Here is a 27,079-nt window from a genome sequence, read left to right as displayed (position 1 = left end):
GTCATTTATGTAAAAAAATAATACTTCCTTGTGATTTGTATTAGTAATTAGAACCTTTTGGGTCAATTTGAAATCATTTAAAATTTTGCGTCTAATGAATTTGTTGTTATTTAATTTGATATAGGTATATGGAAGTTATGATTTTCTCACGAAGGCATGAATATTGGGTGAGGGACTTGGAATGCTGATGCAGAGACTGAGTTGAGCATTGGAAGTTTAACAGCAGTTGAGGTTTAAGACCCTTTTCGCATTACTGATCAATTTAGAACCAGTTTAATAGGCTTTTATAGGAAGCAGACAACTTAGATGACCAAGTTTGTCACTTTTTGAAGCTTTTTTGTCACTTGCTTTGACTAGTTGCATGCCTAGTTGTAGGAATTACAATTTACAACTAAATGACATTAATTGCCTTAACAACTAGTCCTAAATCTAATCAAATAAAGCTCTAACTACTCAGAAGAGCTATAATGTCTCTATTCCACCAACCACAAGCACCTGTTAACCCACACATCAACACAAAATTTCCAACTCAATCTTAAAGCAACTACCGAATAATTGCCCTTACATAATTTCACCAAAATCCACACATTTTGCAAAAAAAAAAAAATCCAACAATTAATCTCAATTCAATAACATGTTAGTCCAAAATTACTGATCAACGATAATTTATAGTCAAATTATGTCAGGTGAAGCTGATATTTTTGCTCACTATTTGATACAGATTTAATTATTATAAAAATCTGTTAACTATTGCATAAATGTGAAATGTGTAGCAGTAGACACAAATTTAAAAAAGGTGTTTTAATAAATGTGATTGATTACAGAGTTGGTGAGTGATGTTTGGGGATGGGGTGGGAATTTTTGGGGAATTTAGGGTGTTTTGATTTGGATGTAAAGGGCAAAGAAGACGTCAGGAAGGTTTGTTGGAGCAGTGAGGCTTATTGGGAATCGGGTGGGAATTGGGGGAATTTAGGTTCTTTTATATTGGATATAAAGGTCAAAGAGGATGTCAGGAAGGTTTGTTGGAGCAGTGAGAGAGTCAATTTAGTGGAAATTCATCAGAACCTCTAAGTTAGAGCCAGTTTAGACTGTTAACTATGGATAAAGTGTCTTTAAAGACATTATATGAATGTACGCTTAAGAAGCAGCTTTACATTCTGAACTAATAGAAGTTCTGGAAGGATAGAACTGGCTATAGACATTCTCTACGTGCGACAATGGTCCCACGTGTGTCCATAGGCAAGGAAGTAACGAAATAAGTACCTTTGAGAAACAGCATTTGAGACAAGATCAGTAGTTAATTGATGCAAATACCTCAAGATCGAGCAATGATCTTTGTGATAACCATCCAATCAGCCTCAAATAAGCATCAAATCAGCCTTAAGTCAGCATCAAATCAGCCTCAAATCAGCCTCATATCAACATCCAACATCATCACAAATTACACAAAAATGTCCACTCAATTTACATCAATCTATAACAAAAACTAAACAACAGTTATATCTCATCAGTGACTGTCATCAAATCTCAAAATCCGTTACCATATCAACACAAATTCTTTTCATTATAAAAAAAAAAGTCAATCCATTTCTCATCACACAAAAATTCCAACTCAGTCTAGCGCAAAAAAAAGTATAAAAATTCCCCCAATGCTTTCAATAAATCAAAAAGTTTTTTTTTTTCTGTCTTTTGCAAGTCAATCAATCAATTCAATTAAATTTCAAACGGCAGCAAGAAATGAAGGTAAAGAAGAAGAAATGAAAGATAGCCATACATATGGTTACAAATGTTCCGTTACTTCTACATATTCTAAAAATATAAAACTTTTTTTTGATGTCGTCAATTACACATTTTGAGGAACAGAGAAATCAAAAATTACTTAGTTACCAATTTAATGGCATTAATGCAAGTGTCAAGCAGTCGTTTTCGTTATCGGAATGACTGTTTTTTTTTTTACAAAATATTTCACATCTAACGCCATCGAAATTGAGAGTGCGATGAAAAATGAATGGCAAGTTGTTGTGTGTCATATTGTTTAGTGGATGAGATGCTATTTACGAATGATGTGTAATATTAAGTGATATTTAACTGAATAGCACAAATTGGATAATCCTTGTTTAATCCAGTGCTGAGCAACCTTTTATTTATAGCTGCACAATTTAGTGTATAGTCTTGACTATAACTGCAAACGGTATTTGGCTTATGTTATATCAGAAATTATTTAGTGTGTCACGGTACACAGGTTGCCCATTACTGGGTTGATCGGTCAAAAATCTGGATTGTGTTTAAATCTAATACTAAGTCAGAATAACACCGCTCCAGAGCTAATGCTGTTCGGATCAGAGTCTAGGTCGTTTGCAGAAGCTATTCTAAATAGTTTCAGAATGGACATAATATATTGTTAATAACTAGAACTGCGGTCGATTAACCACTTTTGGTACTCGATTCGCATTTTGAATAGTATTCGGAGGTAAATCACATTATGTGACGTCAAAATGGATGAAAATTGTGACATGCTGCCTTAAGAAGGCTTGGTGATCGTGTTAGTAAGCCGATAACCTTAAGTACCCTCCGAGTGGTCAAAAATAATCTATAAATACTCAATAACTGAATATTAACCTGCAAATACAACGTATTTTTGTCCAGTCAGGACCAGAATGTAAACTAGACTAGAACTAATATCGATGATCATGAGTCAAGATTGGTGATAACCAAGACTGGCATACTTAATTTGCACCCAAGACTTTTAAAATGTCATTCAATTTTTAATCATAGTTTTCAAGCTTTATTTGACAATGACATAATTTAATAATGCACTAATATGTCACGGAGCACTTAACTAAACTAACATGAACTGCTCTATTTTCTGTAAAATGCTGAAGATTTTCAAAAAATTCATAAAAAATCTTCAAAATTAATTTTGATTCAATCCGAATTATTCCAAATTTTAGCAAGTAGGGCAAATTAGAACGAAATATGGTATGCGGTATAAGAGAGAGTGGGATGAGGGTACACTAACCCAAAATACCCTTCAATATCCACCAAACATCACTACCAATCCACCCCTCATGTCAGTATAAATAAAAAAAAAATTATAATATTTTATTTTTTGCAAACACACATCACAGCCTTTTTTATACTGACCTTGAAAATGTTCGGCTAAGCATGTAAAAAATTTTCTTTGTGTATAGTTCTTAAATATTTGCAAAAACTCTTTTTTTTTGCGATCAGCACATTATTTTATCATAAACTCACGCACAAATACAACCGAAAAAAAAAATATACAAAAAATCCGGAAGGGATTGATTTAATTATTGAGGTCAGTAAGGAACAGACATGACTTATTTTCATGTGACACGTCTTAACATCACTCGATACACTGTTATCAATTCACAGAAATATAAATAAATAGTAAGATGTACTTTACAGACGTAGAATCTACGGCAAAATGAACAACACACAATTATTTCTTTCGCATCTTCTTCTTCATCCCTGAAATAAAAAAAAATTTACATCTTTAGAAGAAGCATACAATTTTGCACAAACTCATGTATCTTCCCCCACTACACCATAGTAATGTTCCTCTTCATATTTTTTTTTTTCAAAAAAATGTTCATATGTATTTTTCAAATTCAAATTAATTTTTTTTTATAACTTGAAGGTCAGTTTTTGGTGTGAGTTGATCAATTTTTTTTTTGCGAGAGTTTTTTTTTGCCGAATTTAGGACAGTACTATGTACTATTATTTGAATGTATACATAACAAAAAAAAAAGTTTACTTTCACATATACACATATCATGCCGTATGGCACAGAAACAAAAAAAAAAATAACTGCGTCTATCAATGTTTGGGTCGGTTGTAGAGATGTAGTTAGGAATTTTTAGAGGGGTACTCCCTCTCTCTTTATTATCATAAATGTAGGTACTGTAGTGGTTATTCTGCACCATGAAAGCATGCTTCTTGCCTATGCTAGCTTAACTCTACCGTGTATCAATCTCACTTTCTCGCATTAGAGACCGTCAATCCAAGTTACATAGTGGGGCGGAGTTGAACGAGACTCAGGGTAATATAGGATGAGTTGACCTAGCAAGCTACCATCCTTTTTTACAAGCTAACAGACCAAATGAATGAGATTGTCAATTCAAGTCACATAGTAAGAAAAAGTCGAGCTAGGCTCAATTAATATAAAGTGTGTTGGCCTAACAAGCCACCATCTTAACTACATGCTATGGGACCAAATAGAAGAAAACGTAAATCCTAGATAAATATGATACACGGGACGGAGTCGAAGACTCTGGTTATTACAGGGCGTGTTAATCCAGCAAACCGAATTCTTAACTACAAGCTAGGAGAACTAATAAGATAGTTAGACTTCACTAAAAATGACGACCTAGACTGGACTAGGAAAAAGCCTAGCGATTTAAAGCTCACCAGTCGGAATTAGCGGACGCTCTCTGGACTGGAGGCGTTATCAGCATTAGGAGCTTTGGCACTACAAGTGCATTATTCCAGCTATCCAAAAGACGTTCCATGAACAACCCTAGCAACACTATTGGACCAAATTATTCAAGGCAGCCAAATGACCGACATATGACGTCCAAGTGCCATTTTTTCTGTTAATTGCCATTAATCATCAGCACTTGGATTCCATGTGTCCAAAAGTTAGCTGCCTTAAAAATTGTTTGACGATCAGGCAAATTGAAGAATTTTCTCCAAAAAGAGGATTAACACCCCCTTAGTACCCCCCTAGTCGGTACATATAAATTATAGAAATATATATATTTTCTGTTTAGCCAAAAAAAAAAGCATCCACACACAATGAAATGAAAAAGGTTTTTTTATATTTCTGTTACTAAAAAAAATATATTTCAAATTTTCAACTACTTGTGCAGTTTTTTTAGCGCAATTTTTTGATATTTTGGAGAATGAAAATTTCGGCGAGATTGCGGACGATTTGGGTGGGCTGGTTGTTAAATTTGACAGTTATTTGGATACTTTTTATTGCCTAGAGTGATGCAATTTGAGATTATTTTTTTTGCTAGATCAGTTGGAAGTAACTTTTTGGTCAATATTTGATAATTAAAAATTGAAATCAAGATTTTTTGTCGATTCTATTTATTAACAGTTTTGTATTATGCATAATTAATTCTTATTTTGTATGAGATCTTATGATGGTAATACTTTTGGCGCCAAAATGAAGAATTGTTAATCTTAATGCGTAAATATTGAATTTTGATGGAATTAAAAGTGGATTTTTTTGGTCTAAATTTAGACAAGTCAAGACTCGACGCAAAATGTCATAAAATAGCTTCTTCGGGTCAATGAGAGCCTTTAGTCGTTCGGAGTTGCGTTAGGGCGATTTACGGCTATTAATTCTCATGTAGAGTCTCAAGTCAGTGATTCCAGGATCGGGATTGCAATAATTAGTTTCCTAAATTCTGAACCATTTCGCCACCAAGCCACTAACACTCACAATCCTCCAAAAATCAAAGAAAAATGTCCAAATGGAAGGATATAAGGAAGTAGAATGACCAAAATATCCAATATAATATTGAAAGTTGATCAAAACTTACAACTTAAATGTTTATTCAAGTTGTATCTGAAAATACCGCCAAACAATGCCAAAAACAGATGCAACACATTCAATGTCATTTACTAAAACAGCTGTTTGTTGACTGATCACTGAATTTCACCATCAAATATGTAAAAATTCAACAAAATAGCAAAATGATCGGTGCAAATATTTAATTTATGGATTCCTTTAATTGCTCTAAATATGCAAATTTTGTTGGATATAGAATTGGAATTGATTTATACTGAAAAAGACCTTGAATAGTCTAATTTGGTGAGTTGATCAGCAAATTCGACATTAGGCTGACGAGATTCAGTCTTTGTGCCGAATTCGACTTAAATTCACCATTTAGAATCAGACTTTCTGAGATCACGCATAAAGCGGACCTTTTCGCTGACATCCGCCTGCCAATTACCAAATCCAAGTGCCAAGTGTCAAACACTCTAGGAAAAAACCTAAAAATTGTGATTTTTTGAGTCTGATCCTTACCCAGCACTATATTGGATTTACGACGACCTGGCTCCGGATACTGGGTCAACTACTTTTAATGCTATTTAGCCGATCTCGAAGGCTATTCATATTTTGTACCATAAAGTCAACTAAATTCGACTCGTTTCCAGAAATTGGAGTAAATTTTGAGCTCTGTTATTCAGTTACATTAGGATACGGGATATTATACCGAATAAGCATCAATTTCAACCCCTAAAATGTTAAATTTCCTCAAAACCCCAAAAAATGCACCTTATTCCTCCAACAACTCAAAAAATCTTTTGCAACTTTTCTCTTAATTTCGTAAAAATTTATTCAAAAGTTCACAGTGAGACTCAGGGCTAATATTATTTAATATAAATGTATTAAACATCCACAACGACTAGAAAAATTGTTGATTTTTGAATTAATTTTTGTAATAAGCCTTACTATCTAAATATTTCACAAGTAGCACATAATGAAATGATGTTCACCCCAATTTACTCTACTTTTTTGCCTTGCTTCTTCATCTCCTCTTCTTATTTCCTTTATTTTTCTCTCTTTTCAAGTGTCTGACTAAACAGTAAGCAAGTGCATGATTTATACGTACATAAAATTATTGAAGAAATTTTTCTTATTTCTTTTGTGCTGTTTGTTGCTGTTTGAAGTTTTACAACTGCATAAATTTTGATGTTGATTAAAAAATTTTCCTTAAATATTTATTGCTAATTATTGAGAAATTAGTTTGAGTAATTAACTGGGTTTTGGCTGGTTTTTTGAAGGTTTTTTATGGATTTGTAATTTTTTTGTGAATTTTTGCTGCAGTTTTGAGGAGTTTTGTGCGATTTTTTGATGGATAAACTTTGAAAATTCACTGCATTTTAAGGTCATTGTGATGATTTGTGACTATACAAGTGTATTTCCCTGATTCATTGCACCAAACTGCACAATGCGGTCATGTGGACAATGCTTTATTGCCAAGTAGACAGTAAATGACTTAAAGCTTCCTTAACTGCACCGTTTAGGCTGCTTTTTGCCTAATTTGATGGCAAAAATGAGATTTACTCAAAATTAACTTCATGTCTCTCAAAACTCACGTATAAGCTAATCAAAACAGAACCAGAACCTCAAAAACACAAACTCCACCAACTCAAGCTCAACATCCATTCTCGCCTGACCACACTTTATGCCCAGCAATACAGAAAACTCTCCATTCAGATTCACCAAGAAGAACTTTTGCTCTTTTTTTTATGAATGAAAATTTTTGCAATTCTAATTTTTTAATCTCTTAAAATTAATCATGTAACTTTAATGAATTCTTTAAGACAAAACTGAAAAAAAAATTCCACATAAATAACCTCGAAAAGATGAAGATAAGTCATTACAGCGCCTAACTGAACTTTAGGCAGTTGGATGAACTCTTCGTAATGTGATATTTTGTCGGTTTTGGAAGGTTTGGATTGGAAGTTTTGTGAAATTATGGTGGAAAAAATTGTGAAAAAATAATGTTGGAGTTGGGAGAGTCATTATGGATCAGGGAAGTATTTGGGTCTTTAATGGCATAAAATGCATCACTAAGTCTTCCATAATCTAATAAATTGTCTGAAATATTGACAAAAAATGCCAGAAATTCTGGAAGAATTCAGGAGCATTTTAGGGATTTTTTTAGGTTTGGAGGTCAGCCCCCGAGTGACACGAATGAAGAAGAGAGCTTTTAAGGTTCCTCCAAACCTCTTTTATCAACAGCAGTTGGAAGCCGAGTATTTTAGGTAGTCATATGTATAGAATTTGGTATTAATAATTGGTAGACGGAAACCAGCGATAGAGCCAACCTGAAACGTCATCTGAGGGAACCCATGGATCACAGTTGATGTGTATGACCAGCAAAGGAAGCTAGGAAGAATATAAAAGTCAAACGAAAAATGACCCTCTTCTACAAAGCAATGCCCGAATTCAACCTAATCCCCAATCTAGATCTAAAAAACAACACAAAAATTCCATAAGCCTCTCCCAAAAGCTCCTCCAATTCCTAACAATCCAACATATAAATTACATTATCAACATAACAAGTGTTCAGATTATCTCGACTCTATAAAATAATTAAATTTATATTTCCTACACGATCATTGAACGCACTGAGCATATTTACTTCTTATTCTCACCTTTTTCATACACAAGATCTGAACAAAAAAGATACTAATATATTTCATATATCCATTATGATTATTGCGTACAATAAATAAAAAAAAACTCATTGAAATATAAAGAAAAAAAAATATTATTGTAATTTATCATGCAAGAATTAATAGAAAGCTTAACGCTAAGCAAATGTGATAAATTGAGAAAAAATATAACTATATATACTTCCATTAAGCTCACTAGCCGTTGCATTCGACTTTAATGAGCTGAAAATAATAATCAAGCAATTTTCTGTGTTCTTTTGCTTGTTTATTCTTCCTAAAATATATTTTTGTTTGTGATCATTATTTGCTGTTATGAGCCATGAATGAATGAAGAGAGGTTCTTGTGTGTACGGAGAGAATTTTTTCTTTTTTTTTTGTTGCCAAGTTTGTTGTCTTGTGGAATTTTTGAGAGGGAAAAAGAAGGAGAATTTGTGAAAGAATTGGAATGGAGTTTTGTGAATTATGAATGGTTTTGTGGGGTAATTTTGGGTCTGGGACAGAAACACAAGTTTGTTACACAGCCCTTGGATGGAATTCACAACGGAAAAGGCGAACAAGAGGTCCACAAGCTAATTAGCGCAGAATAGTAATGAAAGAATGTCAGCTCAACGTACGGACAGAGTATTTGTACAAATTGGATGACAGAGCCAGCAACAGAGTCAGATGGAAAGCCTTCTGTTGTAACCTAAGCTCCACATGAGAACGTGGATGCAGTAAGTGAGTAGTTAAGTCAATTTTCAGTATTTTTAGGATTATTTATTAACGGCTCTAGAATATTTGAATTTTTTGAGAGATGCTGGCAGGAGAAATAATACAGGGCTTGATATTGGCATTTGGATATTGACCGTGATCAGCCACAGAACTTAATATGGCAGTTTAAGATGAAATGACCATCAAAAAGTGAATCAAAAGCATTAAAAATACAACGGTCAATAATTATTTGAAAAATAACGGTCAAAAAATATTTAAATCCCTCAATCAAATTTGCATGCTTCTCAGAGTACACACGATTCCCAGCCTCAATTTTCAAAAATTGCTACAAATCCAAAATCAAAACTATTAAAATTCCAATTCCAACTTCTTCTGTCCAAGATCAACAAGAAGAACCTCTTTCGGAAAATCCAAATCGATTAATTTCTCACATCAATTTCCAAATCCAACAGCATAAAGGAAACTCCGTTAGCACACACAAATAAAAAAGTGATTATTTTTCTACAATAATTTTTAGTAGAATAAGGTCAATGTAAGGCAACAACACTTAATATGTTATCAATATAAAGTTATACAATTATTAGCACCGTAAGTAATACAATAAATGTACATGCGGCATGTGTTGAAAACAATAAAATTGCAAACTGTATTACAGAATCGTTGATTATTGGTATTGAGTGGTAAATTGGCAAAAATTTTAGTTATTTTGTGTTGAGAAAATTTATTTAAGAAAAAGTTTTGCTACTTTTTTTTTGCAATTTTTATGTGGAACAATTGGAGTTTAGTGATGTCAATTTGTAGAAAGTTAGAGAGAGATTAAGTGGAGGTTTTGGAGAATTTTACAAATTATTTTAGACTTGAGAGTCTGATTCATTAAGTGTGGTGTCTTTGTTGAGTAGAATTTGGGGTATTGAGTCATATATAGGCAATTCTGTCAAAGCAGAGATTAAGACCTCAATGGCCGAGTAGTTAAAGAACAGATCAGATATCTGAACGTGGGTTCGATTCCCACCAGAGACCGATATTGATTTATAAATCATTATATAGAGGATTGTGTCAATATGACAAGAATTCTCATGACATTATGTAGCTCAAAGATAAGATGATGAACTAAGAGCTCGAACCCTGCTCTAATTATGATTGACCGAACCTCGACTTGGCCTAAGATTGAATGTTGAGCTTCCCGAAGTCTCGGTTTCAACGAATTTTTGATTCCGAGACCAAAATCGGGAAGAAAACTAAGACAACAAGGGAATTCATTAAAGTCTCGTTCAAGATGCATCTAGAGACCAAAACTTGGAGCTCTGAGAAATCTTGGTTTCAGCCTCGACAACCTTGAATTGAATTTAGGGTTATTCTGAAGTCTTAAATTCAACGAAATATCGAGACCTATTCAAAAATCGGGATTGGGACTGAAACCCAGACTTTAAGTGAATTCATCGACTTAACACATTTTGAGGCAGATACTGGGAAGTCTTGCACTCGGTCTCGACAACCTTGAATTGATTTCAGAATCCAGCACGTAAAGATCTACTCAAAATTGCTAAAAAAATTAGAAATTTTCTTCAAAAATTCCATCACATCTATCAATATTAGCTTAGTAATTCCTTTAAGTTGCTCTTAAGCAATACTTTACATAACAAACCCATCTATAAATTGTGATATTGACATCAATAACCCTTAATGTCATCTAAAGAGCATTCAATATCCACTCATAATTCTTCCAAGTTTTTTTTTTATGCAATAAATTTCTCAGAACTTCTTCCAAACGTGTCCCCAAAATTCACCATTAATACCAACTTCCGTGAGAAATTAAGCATTTTTATTAAATTTTAAAACCTTCTTAAGCAAAAATTTTCTCACATTTTGTTCCTCAATTTCCTAGTATAAAATTACTTATTATGAACTTCATAACATGAACTAAATGCAAATAGAGTTTCGTGAATTTCTTGAAATTGCTATTTAGAAATCTGTTTAGAATAATAATAACAAAAAAATGTGCTTGCAAAATATGGGAGGCACATCAACACATGTCAGGCATAATAAGGGAAATAAATTGTTGAGTGAATTGAGTTTTTGTGATAGATTTGGGTATTGATGTTGGTAGTAAAAGGCTTAAGTGCAGGTAAATGGGTTGGCTGTTGAGAGTATTTGGGGTCATGTAAGTTAAAAGTCTGAGGGATATAAATGTCTGTCATGGCTTCGTTGGCCTGAGATTCAAAGTGTCTCCTAAAGCTTCAAGTCAACTCGGCTTTTGTATAAAAAAGTCAATCCAAGTCGAATTGACTCCATATGGAACACTACTCGACGTCAAGCTCTGATGTCAATAGAGGAGCACCCCGATTGTGCTGTTCAGGTTAGGAATTTGTCATGACTCAGTTAAGTTTCTGTCACTGACAAGTGTTGTAGCAATTTAGAAGGCTTTAATTGTCTTAATTGAGCTGTTTCATCTGTATTGTTCAGTTATAGAATGGAATACATCAATTTTAGTGCAATTTTAGCCAAAATTTAGTAGTTTTGTGGTCAAATTGTAGATTTTAGTCAAAATTTGCTTGAATTTGCTTAAAAAAATCCCAAATCAATCATAAATTTGTCAAAATTTCACTAAATCCTTATCAAATCTCACACATCAGCCCACCCTATCCAATCCCACAAAACCCAATAAAATCCAAAATTTACATTAATTTCTATGACTTGCACAATCATTTCCAACTCAACCCAAATATTTGCCTAGCAAATCTTTCTCTAATCTTATCAGATGCTCGACTTGCACTAGTGTTAATATCTCCACAACATTCACGCACAGTACTCAAAACAAAAATAAATTTGGCACAAAAGTTCAACGACAAATGGATTTACAATTTTTTTTTTCAGCTATTTGTGCTCAATGACAATCTTGTTTTCATAATTAGATTAATTAAATTTTTATTCATAGACTTTCAAATTAAAATTCACTTTTTTTTTGTTGATTCCCTACACGCTCGATTTAAAGCTTAACGACGTTGTGTTGTAATTAAGAAAATAGCACGTTTTATAGTTTTTTATTGTTGGTACCTTTAAAAAGCGACGATTTTTTGCCAATACGCAAACTTTCAAGGTTGCAAAACTATTTTAAGTTCACAATTACATACGCAATGGGTTTGTAATGTTTGGAATGACTTGTGCTGTTTGATTGCAAGTCAGGATTTCAATATGATAAATTGACAACTTGAGCCCGAGCAGCACAACATGTTGACTGCCCCTAACAGCTCGATTCCTGATTTATGGCAGTTCCATGCATTTATTCGCGAATCTATCTCAATTCCTGCCTTCTTTCGGTCAGGGTTAATTTGTTTCCTAGAATCGACCGACCAAATAAAGCACACACACATGTAGAATGAAAAAATATTTAAAGACTCTTTTTTTATTTTATATCCACTTAAAAAGGCATATGAGCTGTAAAAATAAATTTTTAATGTTGTGGCGTTAGGAAAAGATTTTTGCGTGGATTTTTGGAAGGTTCTTTTAAGTTTTTTTTTTGCACATTTTATGGAAATTTAATTGCGAATTTTGGCTGTTTGGTGTATATTTTTTGAGTATTTTAAAGTCAGACTGTGAAATATAATGTTGGAGACATGTTTAGTACATAAATTACAGTTTTAGTCATGAGTTTGGTACGATTTATGATTAGTTGCTATTGATTGACAGTGAATTTCAGGGATTTAAAGAAGCTATTAAATAGGCTTATGTTTTTGGATGATGGTCCTCTAGATTGAAGTCTTGAATATGCAGACTGTCAGTAGATATCATATTGTGAATCAGAACTAAGTAGGGACTTGATTTTAACATATTAAGTTGGTACTCCAACATTTTTTGAGTAATGATGCGCAAGTGCTGAGAATAAGAAACCGACAGAAGTTATTTAAAGACAGATCCAGCTTTCGAGAAGCTCTAAATGCGGCAATGGACACTCGTGCGTCTTCGCCAAACAAGCAAGTATGTTAGATTAAACAGGCCTTTATGGTCAAGTTAAGCATCAAATGACTTCAAATACCTCAGCAAACCACCATTATATGAATGAAGACAGTTCCTAACAGGGAATAAAATTGAATTTTGAAGATCTAGAAGAACTATGCCTTGAAATAAGTGAAATATCTGATCCCAGGCTGGCATATGTCCCTCCAGATGCCGAATTTTAATGAATCTTGCCTCAATCCAGAGTCACGAATTCTTAGTGCCGGTTTTATGCCATTTCTATGCCTAGTTCTTTCCTCTAAATTCAACTTAAAGTCTCTCAACCTGTTAAGCTCTGACAAGCCTCAAATACTGCATAATCAATACAGAAATATCAAAAAATGTCAACTTCCTCCTCATAAATTCCCTTCCAAATTTCCCCCAAGGGACCACTCGATACCGAAACATTCTCAAATAATTAAAAGGCACTGAATGAAAAATAAATTCTTATTTTGGAATTTGATCACATAAAAGGATGAATTACGCATTTGAAAAATTCAATGAGGAGAACGAAGCAGCAGTACAAAATAAAATAAAATATAAACTGATCACGAGTATGTAAGTCAAAAAGAAGAAAAAGGGAACACATATTCGGAACCAAAAAAAAATCATTGTATAATGCTCTCTGAGTTACATGGGGCCAACAACTACACGCATAAATCTACACATCTAAAAAAAATCACATTTTCTTTATGATCGTGCTGAATTTTTATTTTGGCAAATGTATATCGCAGCCAAAATGTGTTTAGCAATACACACAAAGAAGAGAAGAGCACAAAAAAAAGAGAATTTTTTATTTTTTTGTGTGCAAATTTTCTTGTGCCTCGTTATTACAATCTTTTTTTTTCGCGCCATCTAACCATCGGGTCGTGCTAGCTTTTTTTTCAGACTACCTACCGTATCTACCTAAAATTAAATTGATTGTATAATCGATCAATTCATGATTTATTGATATTTAACAAACTAATTAGCGAAATTTCGAAATGAATCGAGAGAAATGAAGCATTTGTGCTGTTTATGTTCCCTTTCTATTACATATAGGCGCTTGATGGTGTCATGTGGATGTTGTCATTGAGTTTGTGATAATTTTGTCAGAATTTGGATGAAGAAATTTGGAAGTTTTTGATTATTTTGTCAGCTTTTAAGCATATTTGGCAATTTTGAGATCCAAATTTGACGAATTTTATTAGATTTTACCAGATTAAACTCGGTCGAAAGACTCACGATGTCAAAAAGTCAGGAAATAGTATTTCCAAGTCCGTATGACTCTACCATGAAGCCGGATTGTGATAAATTCTACTCAATGCTAGATTACAACCAATTTAAGGTTTTGTCAACCTTAAAATCTTCAAATCTGATCCTTAAATCGACCAAACCATCCGAATCATGCAAAATTATCCCAAATTAAATGAAACTTCCTTCCAAACCTTCCAAAAAATTCCACAAAAATCCATTAAAACCCATCATCTAATTTCAAACTCATCAAATCTGTAATTCGCAAAAATTAAGGTCAATGTCAGCATTAAAAAGAAGATGACCTACAATTCTTACATACTCACTCATATTTAATCAACAGACATTTGAATCTTATCAAACACAATGAAATCAACATGCGTGTATTGAATCAGACCTCATAGATAATTTTTGTCAAAAAATTATTCGCATTACATCAAGTCAACAGCTATTGAAATGAGTTTGAATAAAAAAAATGAGGTCAATGTCGTATACAAAATGTGGCCTAAAAAAATTCTCATAGAAATTCGCTTTAATGTATGTAAAAAAAAATAATAAATTTAAGGTTTGTTTAGAATTTTAGATTATTTTAATTGATTTGTTTGCGGAAATTGGAATTGGATTGGAAATTGAGAGTTTAATTGTTTTAGTACGAAGATTGTTGAAGATAAAGATTGAAGATTTTGAAGGGTTTTAGGACAATTTTAGCTCATGGGATTTTTGTGTAAGCAAAGATGCAAAAGTGCTGGGAATTAGAAATTGGTTGAAGTTATCTAAAGACAGATTCAGCTTTCGAAGTACTCTAAATGTGCCAATGGACCCTCGGGATGTCTCGCCAAGAAAATAAGAAAGTATGGTCGTGTATAAAAGCTCATAGTTCACTTTATTGATTCAGTTATGAAGCTCGATTGGTTTGTATATTGAAGGGAAGAGTTCTGAGTGATACTAATGAAGAAGGCTCCTTCATTAAACTTTATAGGCTCCACTGAACCACTTTCATTACCATCGTATGGACACCAAACCTAGACAGCTTTCATTTGGCAAAGTTTCAACCAGAACTTATAGTCGATTTAAATTTTGTTTGGAATCAAATCGACTCAAGTGAGTCTAACTGCAAAATGAGTCTAATTTAGACTATCTTATGCATATCACAGCGCCATACTATTCTAAAACAACCTTCGATAATCAAAGGATTTCCTGGTTCTGATGACATTTTGTAAGTATTTAAACCCGGAAAGGAATAATAATGAAACATGCGTATACCGAATTAATAAAGCTTGAAATCGTTTTACATATTTTTTTTCTTAAGGTTTTTGACAACATCCTTCAAAAATCACAAGTTGTAAGATTCATATTTTGGCTGATTCATTACAATTGTATGTCTATAGATCAGAAAATGGAGTCAATGAACAGCATTGAAGCCCTCGAATAAGATTGAATGAGGTTCACCAAGATTCATCCGAAAACTGAAGCATTTTGTGACTATTTCAATCTAATATCCTCACATAACCGTAAATCACTTAAAATTGCCACGAAAATTGAAGAATTTGATGAACATCTCATCCTCACATAGCCATCCAAAACCAACTAAATCACCCAAAAAGCCACCGAACCCTACAAATTTCACCTCAATCCCATAACCCATTCTGACAAAACTTCTTCAAGGACAGAACATGAGCACATATTTTATTAAAAAATTATATTTTCCATCAGCCATTGTGCACGAAATACAAAGTATTCAAAGCACTAAACGATGATGAAAAAAAAAAAAAATCTTTTTATATGCACGATAGACATGGTTCAACTATTACATGATCGGATTAAGTAATTAAGTTTTTCGTATTAAAGAACCCTTGAATGAATGAATGAATAAAAATTCGCGATACATTCGAATAAGGCATTCTGTTTTTTAAAATATTTTATATATTTTATTTTTTTTTCAAGGTTATGTTGTGCTGTATTTTATATTATTTGGTTGCAAAAAAATAGCTATAAAGTATATATGTGTAGTCTTCAAAATGGAAACATCACTTCAGAGATTCTAAGTCGACCAATTATGAAAAAGCGATGAAAAAAAAAAGGCAAGCAAAGAAGAATAAAAGGAATTAAAATTAGCAGTCAGAGAAGAACTTGTAATTCTCTCGCAGCGGCTCCATCATATGTGCGTATGGAGATATAAAGGAATTTTATTAGTTTTGTGTTGATTGTTCAATGTCATCAAATATATATATATATATATATATATGTATACACAGTTCTATAAAGTATATGAATACAATGAATTGAAACAACTGTATTAACTTTTTGGAAATTGTCACTGTGGCCCATATATATATATATTGTAAAAATGCTTTCTGTCGCTTTAAATGTTCAACGCTAGGGCGTGGTGCAGAAAAAAAAATTTATTTTATATTATTTGAAATAAAGCATTCGATATTTTTCAAGCCTTTGTGGACATTGTCGACTTTTTTTTTTTGGTGTGGATATTTTGGTACTTTAGAGGATTTCGAGGACAGAACTTGAAGTTGACTCGAGTTTTTGATGAGTTTGAGTTGATTTTAGTTGAGTTTTTGATGGATATTCTTAACTGACTTGGGATTCTCACAGTTCATTGAAGTCTGTTTCGTGAATTTCAGCTGTAGCTAGTCAATGACTCCTAATAATACTAAATGCAGTTCTAGCAACTAAGCTATTGGCTGGACTACGCACATATACAACCTAATTAACACAGGAGAGTCGCCAAGAAACCGCAAAATTTCCACATTGACGGTAACACGAGGAACTGCTCTCATGTCGCTTTGACGGCAGTTTTTGGATAAATTGCCACATTAATAGGAATACGAGAAACTACTCTCTAGTCTTTGTGACGGTAATTTTTGGGCTAAATCTCCACATTGATTCAATATGAGGAACTACTCTGACGTTTCTGTGATTGGCAACTTTTGACTCATTATGACGGCGAAAATATGGAATTTGCCACAATATGCTCCTCGAGTACAGTAAGGGTAGACCATAACTCGAAGGAGAATCGAATTTTATGTGAATTCGAGTCAATATTTCAATACAAAATTCGAATTGATGTCAAACTTTAAGCTTATAAGACTATTTACACAATCAAAGTCAAGTTAGGACAGATCCACAATCAACCCATAAATCCTAGCAATTTACATCAATTCCACAATCCATAACATCCAAAAATCTCCAAAACTACCCAAAAACTGCCAAACAATCCTGAACAAAAAGTCACCACAATCACATCACCAACATGTTGACACTGAAACTTTTTGTCTCTTTCGCTTCTATCATCTTAACATTTTACAATCTACGATTTATTTCTGTAGCAATTATTATCGTGACTTTATGCAAATTCAAATCCTCCAAAAAAAATCCCATCACATACACATATTTTGAACAGCTATGAAGATGTCATTAATTTATGAATATATTTTAAGTTGTCGCTATATTTTTTTTATAGGTCGATTTTACTTTACACCTTTTGATATTTTACGGAATGTCATTGTGTTTGTGATAATAGAAAAAAAAACTTATGGTAAAGGACGTTTAGAGAAGGTCCATAAGTGAGAGTAAAAGGTAATCAAGTGACACAAATATTAACATTTAAAATGGATGATCACGAATAAATTTTACATGTTTGGCCTTTTTTTGATAATTTACATAATTTGTCTATTTTGCATGTTGATTTATTGGATGTTATGTGGTGAAATTGATAGGTTTGAGCTGCAAAATTTGCATGAAAATTCAATAAACTTCACATCTCATTAGGAGACTGTGACTAGTCGTTGCACTGAGTAACATAATTTAAAGGTTAAAGCCAGAGTATGGCCGTCTCACATTTGATTGTCAAACAATTCGAACTCAACTTATTTTAAAATAAAAATTTACGTTACGAAGAAAAGTAAAATTAACGGTCAAAAAAAATTTGAATTTTTGAAAAAAATTAACGGTCATTTTTGAGAAAGCCACACTCTGGTTAAACCATTGATCGATATCTGCCTGACTAGTCCACAATAATTAAAAAGTTACACAACGATAATTCCTAATTGAGATCCACAAGGCCACAAGCCACCTGGCATACACACATGTAGTGGCCATCTTCAATAGCATTGTCAAATCTCTAAATGATTGTGCCTCATTTGCATCATCAACATTACATTTTTAAAAAAATAGGTTTGCAATCTTAAAATCACCGTTAAGTTTCATCAGCGCCAAACATGCTCCGCTCAAGTACGCGATTAATATATCGCTAACAAATCAAATTTAATTTTTTATTCCTTTTACTTCATATTCGCATTAAAGTTTTTATACATATATATATATATAGTTTCTGCAATAATAGAATGAATATTACTTCTGTAAAATGAGCAACAGAAAAAAAGAAAATGTGCTGTTAAATCGGTAATCAGTTAAGCACATAACGTAACATTGCAAAGTATTTTTTTTTTTACTTGCTTCTCTTCTTCTCCTCTTCTTTTTTGCCTATCGATGATGATCGTGATCGTAATCCCGAGCGGTGTAGGATCTGTTAAATGGTTCGTTGGGTGGTCTTAAGAATTGACAAAAGTTGAATGGAGTTTTGTGCTTTAATATGCATTGAGCGTTCAAAATGCATTGAATATGCTTATGAACAGCTTTTGTTGGAATAATTGAGAATGGACATTGAGTAAGTATGGTGAAAATATGGTTATTGTCTATTGTGGATGGGTGTTATTGTGCTAGCAGTGGATGAATGTAGTATGGGAACTCAAAAGTTAGAATTTTAAAGTTTATAGCTAGAAAAGCTTTTAAAACAGCAATAAATGAGATGTTCCTCAATTTTAAGACATGATAGATCCAAATTAGCTCAAAATGGATACCTTCCTACCCCATCCCCCCTCCTTTACCCATCCTCATTTCAAAATTTCACTCAAAAACAGCAAGGATCGCTTACTACAAATTGAATATGTAAATAATACATGTAATTATTTACAAACTACCAATGACTAAACAACACTAATTTCATAATAATTATCTTTCCACTTAAACCATCACCGACTACCCAAAATAGTCACGCAAATTTAATTTTGTTTTTTTAAAAAAATATTTATAGACACTTTAACTCCATTCGCTACAAAATAAATCAAAATTTATTTATTTTTACATCTACATAACTGTCACATTAGCTATTAATAATCCACCTGACAGTCAGTTATGGCACTTTGAGAAAAAATTATTGATCGGTTGTCATTTACACAAAGTGTTTTATTTTTTATAGGTTTTAAGATATTTATGTAGTGGAGAATTGACTGTTTTATGATGTTGTGTCTGGATGGGTAATTAGGGGAAGGGCTATTTGAGGTGTATTGAGGTTTCAGAGCGTATAGTCGAGTTAAGTTGGTTAAAATTGACTTAAATTGATCGAGTTAAGTTGATGCGACCTAAATCGATTTGTGGTGGGTCGAATAGGGTCGACTTGAACTGTGCTTGCATCAAGAACTGATTGAGATTAATGCATGAGCTCAAATTCAAGTCAGAAGGTCGAGTTTATCAATTTACTAAATTACTAAGTACAATATCAATTATTGCCGTATTCTAAGCTCTAAAAGCAGAAACAAAGCATAAATGCACACAAAGAGAATTGAATTTCCGAGATTCCAGACCCTTTTTAGTTCCAATGTCGGCAAATGTCGTCATTTTGCGATGTCGACTAGTTTAAACTACAACAATTTGGATACTGACCATCTTAAGACCTAGACATGATCCTAGTCATCTAAAAAACTATAAATTCCAAATTTCACTCTTTTAAGAATTCCATACTAAGCCTCAATCAAGCAATAAAAGTCTCCATTGTCAAAAATTCATGAAGCTACCGTCAAAAAAATCTAAACAATTCAAATTTTCAAGCTCTTTAAAACCTCACAAAAGAGAGACATAACATCCATTCACTGGTCATCGACACACAACCCAGAACATAATTTCTCATCACTCGGGAGAGAGATATAATGACTCTAACAGAAGACTGTCGAGTGTTTGTAGGTAGTAATATGCGATGTTTACATGTTTTCCAATAAATTGCTATTTAATAAACTCGAAATAATATTTTTTTTAATGTTTCTATCTGTATTTTTTACGCAAAAAAAATAAGGTAAGTAAATGGTAAAAAAAAGAATAAAGCAACAAGAAGAAGGAAGAAAAGAAATTGCGAATCGATAGAAAACTATCCAAAGTAATAGCAATAATAAGAAGTGTAATATGTAAGTAGAGGTATTTTTTTTTTCATTTCTTGCATAGCTTTTACAGTTAAAAAATATAAAATCGTAGTTGAATAAGAAGGCATAAAGTGATGAGCGGGAGGTTGAGTGAGTGAGAAAGAGACAAGATAAAAAAAAAGCAGAACCATTTATAAGAGTTGATCAATTTGTATAAAATTGTTTATAACAGTTTTATAGTAACAGGTTTTTCATTTTGTGCAAAATTTCCTATCCACTTGCAAGAGCCATCTCCGTCATCATCATTAATATTTTTCTACATCTTCGCTTATTATGCTTAAAGTTCAGCAAAAAAAATGATCATTTAAGTTAAAAGGTTTTAAAGATAAGCGTACTTAATTATGAGGACTTCATTCGTTAGAAATACCGTAAAATCAGTGGTGGGCAACTTGTGTGGCAAGGCATGCTGGAAATGTCATGAACTGAAGAATACCGTTCTTAACAATCAATGATCCTTAACACTTGCCTGAATGAGTTATGTAGTTATGAATATACTCAATCTATATAAATGAGCATGCTCCATGTTTGTCCTTTGTTAGAGTTAGCACCCATATGCAGCGCGGAAATACGGCAATGATCAAGTTGGTTAGAAATTCTGGCAATCGACTCAAATGCCCCGGGTTCGATGCCAGATAAAGTTGGATCCTAGTTGGATTCGGGTGCTTTTTCGCTGTTCTAGTGTGATTCGCGGACACGCAAGTTGTGGCTAGATACACTGCTTTGATATACCCTGGGTCATGCAGCGTGCACAGTTGGGGGAGCCAGCTTCAGACTCAAACCAAAGAAGGCTTTAGATCCCAATTTATCTGCACGGCCAGCAAAGTAATTAAGTAAGTATGCAGCATGCAGCTTCAGTCAATTCATACCACCAAGTTATCCCCCAAAAAACCAAAAAGTCACCCACCCCTGCATTAACCAATAATTAAAAAAATTATTGAAAAATAATAAAAGCTCATCGCCGGTGGGCTTGGGTGTAATGGACTTCAATATCAGTTGAGCTTAATCTCACTGTTAATGAGAATCTGGAAAAAATCATTATTTTTTTTAACTGCGTTATTACGGAATCTAAATGTTATAGTTGGACGGCTTGTTATTTGATATCTTTTAACGTGTTCTTAGCCTATTCTCAATCACACCTTAAATTTTGCATGTAATATTTGTTGGAATCAAATTATAATCAATGACATGTTCGGCGAAATCAAAGGAGATTTTTTTGAATGGAGGAATTAATTTTTGGTAAGGAAATTTTGGGTAGATTGTGAGATTTTTGGGTTGCAGGTGATAATTTGAGTTTGAATGTGGAGTTTCTGAAGGAGTTAGGCTTGTGGATTGATAATTTAGTAGTTTTAGACTTGAAATTATGAATTTATGTCTTAATGGTCTAAATTGAATTAGAATTTCTGAGTTTATAGCTGATTCTAACAATTTCAAGCAGTTTCTAGAATACAGTAAGCAACAGATTGTTATGAGGCCAATATATTGATTACCTTCTGTAAATGAGACATTGCTGAGACAGAATTACAAGTTGAAGAATCACGATGTGCTTGAGGAGAGTCTTCAACGGAAAGAATTGAAGAGTTTGGTCTAAAAATGGTTGATTCTTCTCTCTCCTCTGGATACGCGGCTAGTTTTCGGTGCTATTTAAGGATTGTCATTCATAGTAATTGATCTACATGACCAACACCAAAGCAAAGTACTCAACCTGAAGCAAAACTCGATGTTAACTCGAAGTTTGAATGGCAAAGTCGGCTAAAGTCTAATTTGAATCCAATTCGAGTATTGACAGCAAGTTCATCAAAACTACAAGCCACAAAAATCCACCTTAAAGCTTGTTTAAAGCCTCAAATCTCCCAACAACCCAAGAATTAACAATCAGAATTAAATATGTCCATTCATACTTTTTAATGAACTTATTTAAATCGCTCAACATAAAAGTTGTATGCTGTGCTATTTCCATAACAGTTTCAGACCCTATTCTTAAATCTAATTCCATCATCGACATCAATTGCCAATGATCGAAATTCATTTATGAAAAACAATTTAATTTACTTTTTTTTTGCAGCAGTGATTGATTTTACAGTTTTTCAATTCAATTTTCGCTTTAAAAAAAAATAAGAAAAATATATATATATAAGATGTATGTAATTTATATGTAACGGTCAAATGGGGGGATTTAAGGTAATTACCCGATTGCTGTAACTGTGAACTTAACATAATTTGCAGACAACAAAAGAGCTGGCAAATTAGTTTGAAATTTGTAATTTTTTTTTATATTTATAAATTACAAGAATTATTTAATTAATGCATGGTGTTTTACTGGTTCAAGCACCTCAGAGCTTTCGCTTCTGCTTTCACAAATGAATGGAGATAACACAGTAACAACAACAACGACTTAAAAGCCTCAATCTTTTTTCAAACATTTCAATTATGATTCTTTCAGGGAATCACCAAAAAAAATATAAAAGTTTCGTACTTTTTTTCATGTGATTCACTAAAAAAAAAACTTTAATTTCTTTTGTAAACTGTTAAGCTTTCGAAACTTTCTATTGACCGTCTAAAGTGGTCAACTTAATATTTCTAATAATCTTATTTGACTGTGGTATTATCACGATAGCTATAAATTGCATTGTGTTTGCTGAATGGAATAATAATTTTTTTTGGAAATGGTAAATTTTAGTCCTTGATATCAGCGCGACTGTCCTTCAAAAGCTTATTTCAATTTGCATTTGATTTTAGCATTAGGTTTTGTATTAAGACGGATGTTGTAACATGGTTAAGTTGTTGTTGTTGTATGGACTGAAATTTTGGTGGTAAAAGGGAATTTTTTGTCTTAAACCCGAGTGACACATCGTAGGCAAAAGGTAGTCATATGGAATCTTCATAGAATTCTTAAAACTCTTCATTCTGCCTTAAAAAATGAACCGAAATCAGCCGACTCGGTGTTGTCAGGACATCTTGCCCTTCTCTTGACAATTTAGCTGTCTCCTATCAAATATGTTGAAACTCAATTTAGAGTTCATTATTCCAAACTACAATTCAAATTTTGAGTTTCAAACGCTCAATCCAAAAAGTCCAAATGAGCACTAAATACCCAAATTAGACTAACTAACATCTAAGCTACAGCTTCAACTCCCAAAAATCATAATCACTTCATTGTAAAAATTTAATTCAATAAGTGTAAAATAAACCATAGAAAATCAACCTGCCAAACTCAGTCGTGATAGTTTAAAACAATAAATAAAAGCTCTCAATTTGGCATGTCTTATGATACGCTCATAATTATGATGGACGGGGTTACTGAAAGGGCAATTTTGGATGTTTTCATTGAAAATTTTTGAGATTTTTTGTATTAAAAGTTTGAAGATTTTGCTAAGTTGTCAAGCAAAGCTGGAAAATTTACAGAACATAACCTCAAAATTTGCAAAATATAACCTAAAAATTTACAAAATATAACCTTAAATTTGACAATTCTTAACCTCAAAGTTGGCAAAACCTAACCTCAAAAATTACAAAATATATCCTCAAAATCACAATTGTTCAAAAATTTGGGTTTTAAGGTTGTTTACTTATTACTTTACAGGAACCCTCTTCCTTACCCACTCTACCCCTCCCACACCCTAATCGTAATAAGGTTCAATTTTAAGAAAATTCTTCGAAATCATTCAATTTTCAATTTTCTCAATAAAAATTCACTTTTCAATCTTTTTCGCATAGGAATTCCCAACAATACAGCATAAAAATTCAATTTCAGGTCGATTAAGCTACATCAAATTAAATTTAAATGCTTGAAAATTTGAATAATAAGAATCAAAAAAGTATTTATTGTTTGAGAAATTCTTAACTATTGCTTTCCTATTAATCTCCACCAATTTAAGGTCAAAGGCTTTTTGCTTACAGATATTTTTTTTTTTTTCGGTAAAAAAACATTAAAATTGGGAAGGTAATAGCATGTGAAATTGACTGTAGACCGTAAATTATTATTATTTTTGAGTCTGCAAATAACTACACACTTACATCTCATGAATTGGATGTATCAGGTAGGAAATTTTTCTAACTGTATGAACAATTCAGAGTAGAGAAAATTGGAATTGTGCATTGATTGTGTAATTAAGAAGTAAATGATACAAATTTGTTGAATCATATTCACACCAAATTTTCAATTTGGGTGAATATATTGCTTTTGGTATTTTGAAATTTCAGTTTTTTTAATTTCCTGCATCAGGCTTACAGAATTGACAAATATTTCCAATGGTGGAAAGTCTGTGCCTGAAAATACCAATCCAACAGTGAAAACCGCATCTTGATTGGTGCTTCCTGTGCCGAGAAATCGCAAAAAAACACTTTCTGTTATTTAGTTAGTTAGTTAGTTAGTTAGTTAGTTAGTTAATCAGCACGATATCTCTCTTCAAACTCAATACTAAGACTTCGGGTTTTTTGCTTCTGGTAGGGAATGGGTATGGCAAGAACTGTATTGTTTTTGGAGCCATAAGATGCTTCCATTGAGGCACAAGATGTAAAAAACTGTCTTTTTTTGGTCCAAATTATAGTCGATTATTGCAAAATACATTTTTGTAAACAAAAAAAAAATAAATTGAACTGAATATTACTGGATCTCATTTTAATGGTCTGGAAGTGAACTGGATCCTACTGGATCTTGTTTTTATGTATCTGGAAGTTGTATGGATCCTACTGGATCTCATTTTAATGGTCTGGAAGTGAACTGAATCCTACTGGATCTTGTTTTTATGAATCTGGAAGTTGTATGGATCCTACTGGATCTCATTTTAATGGTCTGGAAGTGAACTGGATCCTACTGGATCTTGTTTTTATGTATCTGGAAGTTGTATGGATCCTACTGGATCTCATTTTAATGGTCTGGAAGTGAACTGAATCCTACTGGATCTTGTTTTTATGAATCTGGAAGTTGTATGGATCCTACTGGATCTCATTTTAATGGTCTGGAAGTGAACTGGATCCTACTGGATCTTGTTTTTATGTATCTGGAAGTTGTATGGATCCTACTGGATCTCATTTTAATGGTCTGGAAGTGAACTGGATCCTACTGGATCTTGTTTTTATGTATCTGGAAGTTGTATGGATCCTACTGGATCTCATTTTAATGGTCTGGAAGTGAACTGAATCCTACTGGATCTTGTTTTTATGAATCTGGAAGTTGTATGGATCCTACTGGATCTCATTTTAATGGTCTGGAAGTGAACTGGATCTTACTGGATCTCATTTCAATGGTCTGGAAGTGAACTGGATCCTACTGGATCTTGTTTTAATGGTCTGGAAGTGAACTGGATCCTACTGGATCTTGTTTTTATGCATCTGGAATTTGTATGGATCCTACTGGATCTCATTTCAATGGTCTGGAAGTGAACTGGATCCTACTGGATCTTGTTTTTATGTATCTGGAAGTTGTATGGATCTTACTGGATCTCATTTCAATGGTCTGGAAGTGAACTAGATTCTACTGGATCTCATTTCAATGGTCTGGAAGTGAACTGGATCCTACTGGATCTTGTTTTTATGTATCTGGAAGTTGTATGGATCCTACTGGATCTCATTTCAATGGTCTGGAAGTGAACTGGATCCTACTGGATCTTGTTTTAATGGTCTGGAAGTGAACTGGATCCTACTGGATCTTGTTTTTATGCATCTGGAAGTTGTATGGATCCTACTGGATCTCATTTTAATGGTCTAGAAGTGAACTGGATCCTACTGGATCTTGTTTTTATGTATCTGGAAGTTGTATGGATCCTACTGGATCTCATTTTAATGGTCTGGAAGTGAACTGAATCCTACTGGATCTTGTTTTTATGTATCTGGAAGTTGTATGGATCCTACTGGATCTCATTTTAATGGTCTGGAAGTGAACTGGATCCTACTGGATCTTGTTTTTATGCATCTGGAAGTTGTATGGATCCTACTGGATCTCATTTTAATGGTCTGGAAGTGAACTGGATCCTACTGGATCTTGTTTTTATGTATCTGGAAGTTGTATGGATCCTACTGGATCTCATTTCAATGGTCTGGCAGTGAACTGGATCATACTGGATCTTGTTTTTATGAATCTGGAAGTTGTATGGATCCTACTGGATCTCATTTTAATGGTCTGGAAGTGAACTGGATCCTACTGGATCTTGTTTTTATGCATCTGGAAGTTGTATGGATCCTACTGGATCTCATTTTAATGGTCTGGAAGTGAACTGGATCCTACTGGATCTTGTTTTTATGTATCTGGAAGTTGTATGGATCCTACTGGATCTCATTTTAATGGTCTGGAAGTGAACTGAATCCTACTGGATCTTGTTTTTATGTATCTGGAAGTTGTATGGATCCTACTGGATCTCATTTTAATGGTCTGGAAGTGAACTGGATCCTACTGGATCTTGTTTTTATGCATCTGGAAGTTGTATGGATCCTACTGGATCTCATTTTAATGGTCTGGAAGTGAACTGGATCCTACTGGATCTTGTTTTTATGTATCTGGAAGTTGTATGGATCCTACTGGATCTCATTTTAATGGTCTAGAAGTGAACTGAATCCTACTGGATCTTGTTTTTATGTATCTGGAAGTTGTATGGATCCTACTGGATCTCATTTTAATGGTCTGGAAGTGAACTGGATCCTACTGGATCTTGTTTTTA

At 33.2% G+C, this 27,079-nt stretch overlaps 1 protein-coding gene across 5 annotated transcripts in view; it reads right to left on the bottom strand.

The window, feature by feature from the left end:
- Positions 1-27,079, bottom strand: part of fru (sex determination protein fruitless) — a 194,346-nt gene that overhangs the window by 59,039 nt on the left and 108,228 nt on the right. Inside the window, exon 1 of one of the 5 annotated variants that reach the window (XM_070634609.1) lies at positions 3,145-3,262. The exons of 2 other annotated variants lie outside the window; for them this stretch is intronic. In XM_070634609.1, the coding sequence (XP_070490710.1) occupies positions 3,145-3,167 (23 nt within the window). In that variant the 5' untranslated portion in view covers positions 3,168-3,262. Of the gene's footprint in view, positions 1-3,144; positions 3,263-27,079 lie in introns of those variants that run through there. 2 more of the 5 variants (XM_070634608.1, XM_070634604.1) reach the window with 2 other exon arrangements.

This window comes from Chironomus tepperi, unplaced genomic scaffold (genome assembly GCF_022539635.2).
Source record: "Chironomus tepperi strain 1889 unplaced genomic scaffold, CSIRO-AGI_Ctep_v1 contig_85, whole genome shotgun sequence".
NCBI lineage: Eukaryota > Metazoa > Arthropoda > Insecta > Diptera > Chironomidae > Chironomus > Chironomus tepperi.
This window is presented reverse-complemented; position numbering and strand designations above follow the sequence as displayed.